The following is a 13153-nucleotide window of genomic DNA, read 5'->3' as shown; positions in this document are numbered from 1 at the left end:
CTTGGTCGAAGAGGGTAACGGAGGCATTGAGAAGATCTCGTGGTTTCCAAGGGAGCCTCCTTCAAATAAAATACCAGAATTTAAAATCAGTTGCGATTATAATTTTCGTTAACGACTGCGGCCGAAATCAGTTGTAAAATCAGGGCATGGCCGCTTGGCTCACTTAGCGCCAGTCGTAAGCCGACGACTTCCTATATTATTTGTGTTAATGGTCAATCTCTCCCTTCCAGGCACCACCACTCCTTCAGCTGCTGCCAAGAGCGATGCTCCCCCAGCCCCTCCGGCCCCGGGTCCCTCCTTAGTCCCAAGCAGTGGGGCCACCCCCTTCTCTTTTACAAGTCCCCCTCTCAAAGCCCCTGTCCCGGCTCCGAATTCTTCCCTGCCTTATCCCTTCCCCTCGGAGGCCTCGACAGCAGCGGTTCCCGGGCCCAGCACAAGCAAGGCCGCCGAGTTCTCTTCTCCCGCCACCCCGAAAGCACCACAAGTTCCCGTCTCCTCGTCCGGCCTCGTCCCGGGTTCCGCTCCGTCTTTCTCCTTCGGGTCGGTGAGCTTCAAGAACCGCGTCGACGGGCCCGTTCCTCCCGTCGTGACAAAGCCCAGCTTTGCCCCAGCGGTGTCCTCTGTCAAGGTCAACCTCAACGAAAAGTACGTGGGGTCTCTCTCTCTCTCTCTCTCTCTCTCTCTCTCTCTCTCTCTCTTTCTCTCTCTGTCTCTGCCCCAGCCGCTTCTCATCCCCCTCTATTTATTTATTTATTTATTTGTATCCCACCTTTTATTGTTTTTTTTTTGCAAACAACTCTTTACCCTTCCAAACAAAATCCTGGCCTTTTAGCCGACTCTTAAGTAGTTGAAGAATGCTAGGCGGTATGTGGCTTTGCCCATTTTCATTTTAAGTTTTTCCTCTTCAGGTTTGCCGCTGCCGAGTCTGCTGCCCCTCCTCCTGCCAACACCAGCCAAGGTTCTTTGCCTTTCCTCTTTCCCGTGGCTGCAAAATCTACCTCTGCAGGACCCCTAAACCTGGCCACGCCGCCTCCTGCCCCAATAAAGGCTTCTACCCCGGTGACTGCTGCAAGTACGGTTTAGCCTTTGCTTTCCCCACTTTGTTGTGGCCCGCCAGCGGATCAGACAGTGAGGAGGTTGGGGAGGAACCTGGGCCAGTCCTGGAGTCTGGGGAAGGCTCTGATGAGGGCTCTGCATCGGAGGCAGAGAGAGGGCCAGGGCCGTCTTGACAGTTATCAGCTGCCTTCGGAGTCAGACATCAGTGAGGCAGAAGAACAGCTGGGGCCTGTTCCCAGCGTGTGCATGCACAGAGTTGCCGGACGAAGGGAACAGCTAAAGAACAAGGGTCGGCTCAGGAGTAAGGCCACAGGTGGACGATGAATGGCCCCTCCCAGAGGGAATAAAAGAGGAGCGAAAAGGGAGTGGAGTTTGCAGGAGACAATTAGTTCTTTCCTGCATTCTTGCCAAGTATGAAAGATATCGGCCTGGCCACTCTCCAAGCCTGATCAAGGCCGGTCATTGGGAACTATCTAGAAAGACTGTGGGAGAGGAAAGACTTTGCTGGAGAGGAATTCTTCATAAATTAAATAAAAGGGGGACGAGGGCGAGCTGAGGAAGCCTAGATCAGAACACGCTTCCTTTCCTGTGGTTGTTGGGACGTTTGAGTGCAAGCTGTCGGGGCAGGGACGTTTCCTGTGTCCCCATCCTGTCTATTCTTAAGTGACCCACAAGTGCAGGCGGTCCTCGATTTACGACGGTAATTGAGCCCAGAATTACATGGGTGTAAGTCATTTGTAGCTGTTAAGCGGGCCACCCTAATTTTACTTTTCTCGGAATGGGCGTTCCCCTCATTTTATCTCTTAGGGCTTAAGTCGTAACTGACCGCTAGCAGCAGTTGTGCGAGTGCGTGTCCCTCTTTTTTGTGTTCTTGCCCCCAGCAGTGCGTCCATCTCAGAGCGCTCCCGCAACCTCGGGCCTTCAGAAAGCTGCCAAGATATCCCCGGTTGCTCCGAAAACGAGCCCTTCGCAGGTAAGAATGCGTAAAATACATTTATGGGTATTTATGGCACTGCCGAACTGACAGCCGACACGCCCTCAAGTTGTCAGCTAAAGAACAAGGGTCGACTCGGGAGTAAGGCCACAGGTGGACGATGAAGGGCCCCTCCCAGAGGGAATAAAAGAGGAGCGAAAGGGGAGTGGAGTTTGCAGGAGACAATTACTTGGCTTAATTGGTTCGTGACCCTCTGAGATTCCTTGCCAAGTTTTGAAGATATCGGCCTGGCAGCTCTCCAAGCCAGATAAGGTCTGTGACTGTAAATTCCTCCTTGAAAGACTTTGCTGGATGTGAACGAGAAGAATTCACTTAATAAAAAGGGGTTTTTTTGTCGGGGACAAGGAGCCTGCTTCATGCTCTTGGGAAGCCCACATCAGAACACCTTGAAGGTGGAACAAGAGTGGGTTATTATCTCTGCACAGGCTCTAAATAGAACTACACCATTCCGAAAGTCGGGTGCTAATCTTGAACTCTGTTCATCCCGATTCTTCAATCCCTCTTGCTTCTTTCTCTTGACACATCACGGATGCTTTCGTGTTGCACCTTCCAGAGTCGGCAGCAGCCTGCCGGTGTTGGAGTGGAGAAGCAGCCCTGCCAGTGGAAAGAGACGGATCCTGTCATCGTCGGGATAAGAGAAGAGGTAAATTTATTGGTTCGGTTTATATGCCGCCCTTCTCCGGAGACTCAGGGCGGCTTACAATGCGTTAAGCAATAGCCTTCATACTTTTGTATATACTGTACCTGTTTAGTAGGCTTTCGGGCCCTCCTAAGCGGTGTTCTTTTTTATACAAAGTCAGCTTATTGCCCCCACAATCCGGGTCCTCATTTTACCTACCTCAGAAGGATGGAAGGCTGAGTCAACCTTGAGCCTGGTGAGATTTGAACTTGCAGTAATTGCAGGCAGCTAAGTGCTACTTAACAGCACTTTAGTCCGCTGCACCACCAAGGCTCTTCACCTTCACCAAATCACCTTCCTTCTCCCCCCCCTCCCCCCCAGTGGATTCTTCCTGAAGTTTTTTTTTTTTAAGGGGGTTTTAAAAGACAGATTGGCATTGAAAGTTTGTGCTGGGTGTCGTTGTTTCCTCGTTACCTGCCGTGAAGAATAGCAGGTAATCAGGTGCAGAGAGAGGGAACCAGTAGCGGGTTTCAAATCCGGACACTACCGGTTCGCTATCATCGCGTGGTGCTTTTGCACATGCGCAGAGCGTTTTTGATGACGTCTGGGCAGGTCGGCCGCCGCTACCGGTTCACTTGAACCGGGAGCAACCCACCACTGGAGGGAACCCCTGATTGAACTGGCAAAGTTATACAGTTTATAGCCAGGATGGCGAACCTATGCCACGCGTGCCAGAGGTGGCAACCAGAGCCCTTTCTGTGGGCATGTGCGCCATTGCCAGCTGCTCTTCTGGTTTCCAGCTGGTCTTCACGGGTGGCAGAGCGCCAGAAAATAGCCGTTTTTCAGCCCGAAAACAGCCCGAAAAACGCCCAAATATCAGGCATGCGCGCACCGACCAACTATTCTTCATGGGCACCGGAGCACCAGAAAACGGTTGTTTTTCAGGACATATTTCAGGCCAAAAACGGGCCAAAAAACACTGAAAAAACAGGCATGTGTGTGCCAGCCAGCTGATCTTTGGATTTCTGGCGTGTGCGCATGCACACACATTCCGGTTTTGGCACTTGGTGCTGAAAAGTTTCACCATCACTGCTTTATAGTATAAGGCAGGAGTCCCCAATCCGAGGGGTCACGGCCTGCAGCCAGGCCGTGCCAAAAGTGGGCCGAAAAGCACGCACACACAGCTCAACCTCGCCCAAGCGAGGAGGAGGAGGAAGAACTCAGTGGAGTAGGAAAAGCACATTTTTAACGTGTTACACTGGAAAAAAAGTCCTGTTGTGTGTCTCTTTTTTCGCCTCCCACTTGTCACTATTTTTTCTCAAATATCCACCCTCCCGGTGGCTCGATTCCGCAGATCGCCCATTTCCAGAAAGAGTTGGAGGAACTCAAGGGTCGAACCGCCAAGGCCTCGTTTCAGGTGGGCGGCGAAGAGGAGAAGAAGAAGTTACGCGTGGAAGCCAGTGACCTGCACACTTTTCTGCTGGAAATCAAAGAGACCACAGAGGTAAGGAGGAGGCAGCGAAGTTGCCGGGTACCAAAAGCGGCAGATTTGGGGAAAAACAATCAGAATAGAGCTGGAAGGGACCTCGGAGGTCTTCTAGTCCAACCCCCTGCTTAAGCAGGAGACCTTGTACTATTTCAGACAGGTAACTGTCCAGTCTCTTCTTGAAAACTTCCAGTGATGAAGCACCCACAACTTCTGGTGGCAAGCTGTTCCGCTGGTTAATTGTCCTCACTGCTAGGAAGTTTCTCCTTAATTCCAGGTGGCTTCTCGCCTCGATTAGCTTCCATCGTTTCTTGTTTTGCCTTCTGGTGCTTTGGGAGAATAATTTGACCCCTTCTTCTTTGTGGCAGCCCCTCAGATACTGGAATACTGCTGTCATGTCCCCCCCTAATCCTTCTTTTCGCTAGACTAGCCAAACCTGCAACTAATTAATAATCTAAAATAATTAATAAAATCAAGAGCAGATTATTTGTTAGAGTCAGGCATTTATTTTTTTCCCTTTATTTTTATTTCCTTTATTCTTTTTACTGTATTCTTGGTTAATATTGGTATCCTGCCTTTACTACCGTCTTTCCTCGAAAATAGGACCCTGTCTTATATTTTTTTGAACCCCGAAATAAGCGTTTGGCCTTCTTTTCGGGGAGGTTTTATTAATTTGGGGCTCGTGGAGCAAGACGGAGATCCTCTTGCCGTCTTACCTGATTTCCAGCTCTTGTCTCCCTAACCCTAACCAGAGGAAATGGCGGGGACCAGCTGCGCATCCGTTTAAATATTTTTGGGGAGGGCTTATTTTCGGGGAAACACGATATTTGTACCAATAATTCAAGGCAGCGAACATACACGACACAACTTCCTCCTATTTTCCCAGTACTACAATAACCTTGCGAGGTGGGTTGGGCTCAGAGAGGAGGACTGGCCCAAAGTCACCCAGCCAAGTATCATGGCTAAGGCGGGACTAGAACTCACCATCTCCTGGTGATCGGCCCAAAGCACCAACCGTGTTTCATAGCTAATGCAGGACTAGAACTCACCAGCTCCCGGTCACTAAAAATATGGTCGTCAGGTGAGGACTAACTTGTAACGCGTTCCCTCCCGGTCTCTTTCTCCCACCTGCCTCTTGCAGTCCCTTCACGGAGACATCAGCCTTCTGAAGACCGATTTGTTGGAAGGTTTTGCAGGGGTGGAGGAAGCCCAGGAGAAGGACGAGCAGGCTCATAACTCGGAGTACTTGCGCCTGCTTTACAAGAAGCCTTTGGACCCCAAGAGCGAAGGGCAGCTTCAGGTAGGAGCAGAGCAGATCTCTCTGGTCCAGAATGTCTGAGCAGATGCCTTCAGGAAGCTCCCCAAGAGGACCAGGAGACCAGTATGTCCTCTTCTGTGGTGGTTGTCATCTACCCGCTGGTCTATTGAGGGAAGAAGCTGCCTGAGATTCAGGAAGTGGGGTTCAGCGTCAAAAACTAGCGGCTAGCCATAACCCTATCTTGAGGAGTCATTGTCATTTTGCAGTGTGGGAAGACGCCAAGGATTGAACTGGGAAGGGGGGAGGAGAGCAGAGGAGAGGAAGGAGATGAAGGAGGGGAAAGAAGAAGAAGGAGAGGGGAGGAGAGGAGGAGGAAGGAGAAGAGGAAGCAAGGGAAAAGATAAAGGAAGAGAGGAAGGAGAGGAGACGAAAGAAAAAAAGGAAGAGAGGAGAGGGAAGGATGGGAGAGGAGAGAGAAGAAAGAGGAAAGGAAGGGAGAGGAGAAGGAAGAAGAGGAAGCGAGGGGAGAGGGAGAAGAAGGAAAGAGGAGGGAGAGGAGAAAAAAGGAAGAGGAGAGAGGGAAGAGTGGAAAGGGGAGGAGAGGAAAGGAAGGGAGAGGAAAGAGGGAAGAAAGGGGAAGGGAGAGGAGAGGAGGAGAAGAAGTGAGGGGAGGGAGAAGAAAGGAAGAGAGGAGGGAAAGGGAGAGGAAAGGAAGGGGAGAGGGAAGAAAGGAAGGGAAGGGAGAGGAGGAAGGGGAAAGGGAGAAGAAAGGAAGAGGAGAGAAAAAGAAGAGAGGAGAGAGGGAAGGAAGGAAGGGAGAAGAGAGGAAAGGAAGCGGAAAGAGAAGAGGAGAGGAGACCCAAGCAAATACACCACCAGGGTTCAGATCCATATGGATTGTTTGCTCCAGGACATCCAGATCTGAGAATGCCGGAGAGGCCACGCCAAGCCATCCCTGGTGTTTGCTCAATCCCAGTTAGTCGAGGGCGCAACATTCCCCTCGGGACGGCTTGCTCCACCCCTGCAGATTTTAAGCTGAAGGTTTGAAATGTTCTCCCGGGCAGGAAATCCGTCGCTTGCATCAGTACGTGAAGTTTGCCGTCCAAGACGTGAACGACGTTCTGGATTTAGAGTGGGATCGGCACCTGGAACAGCAGAAGAAGCAGAAGTGAGTGTACTTTGAATGGGGAAATTAAGAAATCTTCCCCCCCCCTTAAGATTTCTTGCAGGCTTTTTAAGCGCCAACAGCGCCCCGCTTTGTCAATTTAGCTGCTGAGTGGTTCAGATATCAAATGCTTTGGGGGGGGGCGCTGATGGTCACCCCCTGGTCTGCTTCTGTCAAAGAGTTTGTTGCAGCACACACAATCAGACAATTCTGCAGGATTCAATTTACATCGTTATATACAATACCATATAGCAGAAACCAGCATACAAAATCAGGAACACAGAAGCAATATTCATAGAAGCAAGTCATTACAGAGTAGAGAGATAACAGAGGCTAATATTGTACAGGGGCACCCATTAAACAGAGTGTTGTGGCCCGCCAGCAGCCGGCAGAGCTGGCGGCAGAGACAGACAGTGGGGAGGTTGGGAGGAACGTGGGTCAGTCCTGTCTAAGTCTGATCGCAAGCGACGCAGTTCCGAGTTATCCAAACCGAGAATTTCGAGCCTAGTAGCATAGGAAATTCTATTATGTACAGAAGAGTGCAAAACATTTCTCGTAAAGTACCTTATTTTTCGGACTATAAGGCGCACTTTTTTCCCCCTTAAAAAAGGGTGAAAATTTGGGTGCGTCTTACACAACGAATGTAGCCCTGCCCACCCGCCGGCCCCCTCCTTTTGGCCTCTGCCTCCCAGCAGTTTGCCTCCTTGCAGCAAACAGCCTGTTTCAGCTTCAGCACAGTCTGATTAGCACAAGCAGCTGATTGTCGGTCGGATCGGCCTCCCGACCCTCAGCTGTTTCAGGCTGCAGGGATCTCCGTGGCCTATTGCCGCGTGGGCCTCCGCTGTTTGCTGCAAAGAGGCAAATTGCTGGGAGGCAGATTTTTTTGTTTCTTGTGCTAATCAGGCTGTGCTGAAAATGAAACTGAAACAGGCTGTTTGCTGCAAGGAGGCAAATTGCTCGGAGGCAGAGGCAGATTTTTTGTTTTTCTTGTTTTCTTCTCCCAAAAAAGGTGCGTCTTATAGTCCGGAGTGTCTTATACTCCGAAAAATACGGTACTTCTGAACCCGCTTTTAATGAGTTGCAAGCACAGTCGTGTTCCCGTCCCTTTTTCTTTTCCTCGATTCCTTACCTCTCTCTCTCTCTCTCTCTCTCTCTCTCTCTCTCTCTCTCTCTCTCTCTCTCTCTCTCTCTTTCTCTCTTTCTCCATCTATCTCTCTCTGTCTCTCTCTCCTTTTGACATAGGCGTTTAGCTGTCCCCGAGCGAGAGACTCTCTTCAACGCCCTGACAAACAACCGGGAAATCATCCACCAGCAGAGGAAGAGGCTGAAGAAGTTGGTAGACAGCTTGTACGAGCTCCGTCTGTACAACCAAGTCACTCCGTGGAACGCGTCCGCTCCCGTTTCTTCTCACACCAGCATCCAAAGGTGAGGGCTGCTTGGAAGAGTTCTCCAGAAAAGCTTTCCTTCCTCTTGTCATTTAATGCAAAAGATGCCTTCCAGGCCTGACACCTCTCTTGACCCATTTGGAAAACGTTGGATCTTTCTGGATTTGCGTGGGACATCATTTGGTTGAGAGGAAGCCTACCCTAGTTTTAGTAGCTAGCTTTCCAATATTTGAGGGGCTGCCCCAAAGAATAAGGGGGGGTCAACCTATTCTCCAAAGCTACCTGAAGGCAGGACAAGAAGCAACGGATGGAAACTAATCAAGGAGAGAAGCAACTTAGAACTAAGGAGGAATTTCCTGAGAGTGAGAACAATTTAACCAGTGGAACAACTTGCCTGCAAAACGTCTTCAAAGAAAAACCACGAAAGTCCAGTTGCCTCTTGGAAAAGCACCTTTGGGACAACTTATAATGATTTTTTTAAAATGTATTGTGAGCCGCCCTGAGTCTTCGGAGGGGGCGGCATATAAATTGAATTAATTAAATTAAATTAAATTAAAACCAACCCAGAACTAAAGAGGAATTTTCTGGCAGCGAGAACAGTTCATCGGTGGAACAGAAGTTGCCTTCTGAAGTTGTGGGGGCTACCATCACTGGAGGTTTTTAAGAAGAGACCGGACAGCCAATTGTCTGAAATGGGATAGGGTCTCCTGCCTGAGCAGGGGGTTGGACTAGAAGACCTCCAAGGTCCCTTCCAACTCTGTTATTCTGTTATATTGCCGTAGCTGAGTTGAGTGAGAACAGATTATGGAGGAATAATGCTGCACGAATCAGAACTGGTGGTGGACCAACGAATGGATGCGTATTCAGTTCTTCAAGTCCTTGAACTGCACTCCAGTTGTGAGCTGTGTGACAATTTTGCATCTCACTTTTGCATGCTTTTTTAAAAGAAATTTTGTTTTTCCTCCCCTTTTGTGACAGCTTGGAGAGTGAGCTGGAGAATCTGAGCAACGCCTTAACGAAAGCCACGCTGGAATCGTCCACCAAAGCTTCATCCCCGTCAGCTGGTAACTAGTCCCTGCCGTTTACTTGAACAAGTTCCACAGAGGCAATGTGCTATTGCCTCCTTTCTAGGGCTGAGAGAAAGTGGCTGGCTCTGTGTGCCTAAGGGAGGACTGGAACTCACAGCCTCCCAGTTTTCCTAGCCTGACGCTTTAACCACGTTGTCTTGTCGTAGCGTAATAGGTCACACAATGGTTTCTAAAACGATATCGATTCGAAAAGTAAATAAATAAACTTTGGATCGTAGTCCTCAACTTATGACAGTTCATTTAGTGACCGTTTGTAGTCACACTGAATCACAAACCAAAGTAGAGCCCTAAAACTGTGTTCTTTGTTCCCTGCTTCTTACAGCTAAGTTGTCCCTGGTGAAGCAGGCTCAGCTAAGGAATTTCTTGTCCAAGAGAAAACTGCCACCTGTCCGCTCGACAGCACCAGGTAAATAAATCAGCATCATTGAGAATATTTTCCATTTCAGGACAAAAACCGAGTTATTTAACCTTTCATTCACTCCCGTTTAGCAACTGAATTTTTCTCAATGGTCAGTGGAGTTCTTGACTTAACGACCATTCCTTTTAATCCAAAGCATTTTGAAGCCATTCAAATTTAGAATGCCTCCATCCAGTTCAGGGAGTCCTTGCCTTACGACTGTTCGTTTAATGACCGTTCGGAGTTACAGCGGCTCTGAAAAAAAGAGACTTATGGCTGTTTTTCACACTTAGGAACCGTTGCAGCGTTCCAGGGTCATGTGATCAAATTCAGACACTTGGCAACTGGCATGTACTTATGACAGTTTCCTGGAAACGTGGTTTTATTATTATTATTAAATGATAGAATAAAATACAAAAATACAGAAGCAAATAGTCAGACATAGCGGGGAGGAAAAGGGAAAAGGTTTCCTGGGATCACATGATCCCTTTTTTTGCGACCTTCCGACAAACCAAGTCGATGGGGAAGCCAGATTCACTTCACTGCCCTCTTACTAACTTAAGAACTGCAGGGATTCGCTTAACGACACTGACAAGAAAGGTCATAGAATGTGGCGAAACTCGCTTAAAGAAAGGTTTCACTTCGCAAGAGAAATTCGGGGCTCAATTGCGGTCGTATCCATATTAATAATTCCCCTCCCCCCCTTCTGTTTCTTTTTGCAGCAACTCTGTCCCAATCGGCTTTCCTGTCTCTGAGATACGACGAAGACCTGGATGACATCAGCTCCGCGTCTTCGGTCACCCCGTCCTTGGAGAACGAGGACACGGAAGCGGTGGATCAGGAGGAAGCGGAGGAGGTGGTACCAATCCAAGCGCCTCGTCACGCCCCGGTCGTCCGGACGCCTTCGATCCAACCTCCCCTGTTGTCACAGCCCCTGCCTCTTGGCAAACCCCACATCACAATGGGCACTTTAAGTGAGTCGAGTGCGGGATTTAGTAAATTGTTTGCCATCTAGAGATCTTCCTTGAGGGAGATGGGTGGTTAAGACTTGCAAAAAATGAATGAAAGCAGGAGGAAGAGAACTGTGGGGTCCTTAGTGCGCTCTGAGCTTGGATATTTTCTTGCAGACGTTTAATGACCCAGCTAGGTAACATCATCAGTGTTAGTAAGGAATGGGGTTTGCTGTCAATTTATACTCTAGTAGTTTGTCCTGTCAGTGTGTTGTGTGTATGTGTGTGTGGGGAGAGGAGGGTCTTAGAGGTTCTTTGGCTGGGCTGTTTGCTGTTAGAGACTTGCATTAAAATTAGAAAGTAGTTATAAAAAGGGGCAGAACTCCCTTAACAAATGTCTCCCTTAAGAACGGGAATTTGGGGCTCCATTGTCGTCGTAAGTGGAAGACCACCTGTCTTTCATCCCAGAAAGACTTTCCATGAGATGGCTTCAAACTCTTTTCTGCCACGGCAAAAGAAAAATTTATCCCGAGCCATGACAGCAGTTCCTCCGGTTCATATATTGGAATAATTAGCTTAATCGGCCTCCGAGGAACGCTTAGCGTTCCATTTGGGAGCATAGAATTGCAGTCATAAAACAGACTCTGAATAATCATGGCTTAGATCCAGCTGAAGACAGAATTGTGATCCTACCTCTTAAAGGACCGTGGCTCTCGGGCCTTCTCAAGAAAGCAGAAATCCTTTGTTCATAACATTGGAAAGGAAATTCATGCCCCAACATGGTTCGGGATGGACCTTATGGATAATTAAGGGAGCTGGTCCTTCCGGCACGAAAAAGTGTTTTTCACACTTAATGACCATTGCAGCGTCCCTGCGGTCCTGTGATCAACATGGGACTAATACGTATGCAGCTCATTTGGCTTAGCATGATGTAGAAGCTAAAATCAACATTTGCAAGAGCTGGCAGCAGACAAAATTAAGGAGCCGGCAGCAGAGTCGGACAATGAGGAGGTTGGGGAGGAACATGGGCCAGTCCTGGGGGCTGGGGAAAGCTCGGACGAGAGCTCTGCATCGGAGGCAGAGAGGAACAGCTGGAGCCCGTTCCCACTGTACACATGCGCAGAGCTGCCAGAAGACAAGAACTACTCAGAAAGCAGGGACGACTTGGGAGTAAAGCCACAACTTGGAGCTGATTGGCCCCTCCCATAGGAAACAAGGGAGGGGGCTTTTGCAGGAAACAATTCATTCGTTCGGTCGTTTCAAGAGTGGAAAGTTCTGTTCCTGACTATAAGAGACTCTGTGCCAAGTTTTGCCTTGCCCTGCGTTTGGAAACTAGTTATCTGGCAGCTTTCCAAGCGAGATAAGGTTTGTGTCGATAAATACTCCTCTGAAAGACTGTTTGGACAAGCCTTGCTGACTGTGAATGAAAGGAATTCACAGCCGTGTAAATAAAAGGGGTTTTGCCGGGACCAAGACTCTGCTTCCTGCTTTTTTAAGGAAGCCGAGGTCAGGACAGATTTCCCCAATCTGAACACAGGTCAACTCCCAGAATCCTTTGCCACGGACAAATTCCTGGCTGGGGAATTCTGGGGACTGTAAAAAAGAATTTGGAGAGCCTTTCAGCTCCCACGCTTCCCAGCAAGAATGGAGGATTCTGGGAGTGGAAGTCCTCTAAGTCCAGGCAGACGCTGTGGCTTAATCAACACATTCAAAACAAACTATGGTTTAAAGTAGGTAAACCCATCTAGAGAGAGCAAGTTTCTTCAACCTAGATTAATGGTCCCATGACTGTTTTCCATCACGTCGTTCGGACTTTTGAGAGAATTCTAACCGAGGATCTGTTTTTCTGCCCTCTCTCTTCTAGCGTCTACCCCTAAGCCCATCATCCCTGGGGCAGAGAACACAATGTTGGCAACGAAGACGGTGAAGCACCGAGCCGCCATTTCTTCCGTCACTCTCCCAGCCCCCCAGGCTGCTGCAGAAGCTGCCTTGAGAAGACAGGTGGCGAACCAGAATCCAGGTAAGCTCCAGCATAATAAACCTGGTCTACAGGTCGCCCTCGACTTAAAAACGGAGCCCCAAATCTCCACTGCTGAGCCAGACGGTCGTTGTGTGAGTTTCGCTCCATTTTGGGCCACCGTTGTTAAGTGAATCAGTCCCATGACTTCCCCGTTGATGCTGCTTGTCGGAGGTTCGCCAAAGGGGATCGCCTCGCCTTGGCGACCGTCATAAGTAGGAGTCGGTGGCCAAGGATCGGAATTTTGGTCGTCTCCGGCGCCAAAATCCAAAATCGCCAATGGTCTTCCTGCCTTGCTTCTTCAAAGTCCATCTTCCACTTCTTCATAAATGGGCTGAACATCTTTTGTTTTGCCCCAGCTGGAGACTTAAAACCCTTGTACGAGTAACATCTCTTCTGTTTGCACGAGCCAGAAAGAGGGCTGTGAAAATATCTACACACACACACACACACACACACACACACTCACCAGGGGTCGGATTCCAAAATTTTAGCAACCGGTTCTCTGCCCAGTTGCTGGGTGGGCGTGGCCTACACGGCCTCCTGCACCACGGCGGGGGTGGGTGGGGTATTTTCGCCCTCCCCAGGCTCCGGAGGCTTTTCTTGAGCCTCCGTGAGGGCAAAAACGGGCCCGTTTCCAGATTTCCGGAACTTCCAAGAGGCCCGTTTTTTCACCCTCCCAGAGCCTCCGCGGGGGCCCTGCACTTAACCTGGCATCCAAAATGGATCGCGTGGAGA

General features: G+C 49.3%; 1 protein-coding gene across 4 annotated transcripts in view; it reads left to right on the top strand.

The window, feature by feature from the left end:
• NUP214 (nucleoporin 214) overlaps positions 1-13153 on the top strand; it is a 43756-nt gene that overhangs the window by 9112 nt on the left and 21491 nt on the right. For 2 of the 4 annotated variants that reach the window (XM_087879579.1, XM_034427116.2), the window contains exons 12-23: positions 231-645; positions 909-1072; positions 1941-2029; positions 2604-2693; positions 4024-4173; positions 5297-5455; positions 6478-6581; positions 7821-8003; positions 8942-9027; positions 9374-9457; positions 10171-10422; positions 12263-12418. In XM_087879579.1, the coding sequence (XP_087735705.1) occupies positions 231-645; positions 909-1072; positions 1941-2029; positions 2604-2693; positions 4024-4173; positions 5297-5455; positions 6478-6581; positions 7821-8003; positions 8942-9027; positions 9374-9457; positions 10171-10422; positions 12263-12418 (1932 nt within the window). Of the gene's footprint in view, positions 1-230; positions 646-908; positions 1073-1937; positions 2030-2603; positions 2694-4023; positions 4174-5296; positions 5456-6477; positions 6582-7820; positions 8004-8941; positions 9028-9373; positions 9458-10170; positions 10423-12262; positions 12419-13153 lie in introns of all 4 variants that reach the window. The other 2 variants (XM_034427117.2, XM_034427115.2) reach the window with 1 other exon arrangement.

This window comes from Pantherophis guttatus, chromosome 16 (assembly GCF_059756535.1).
Source record: "Pantherophis guttatus breed Tessera chromosome 16, ASM5975653v1, whole genome shotgun sequence".
Taxonomy (NCBI): domain Eukaryota; kingdom Metazoa; phylum Chordata; class Lepidosauria; order Squamata; family Colubridae; genus Pantherophis; species Pantherophis guttatus.
The sequence above is the reverse complement of the archived record's forward strand: the minus strand, read 5'-3'. Positions and strand labels throughout refer to the sequence as shown.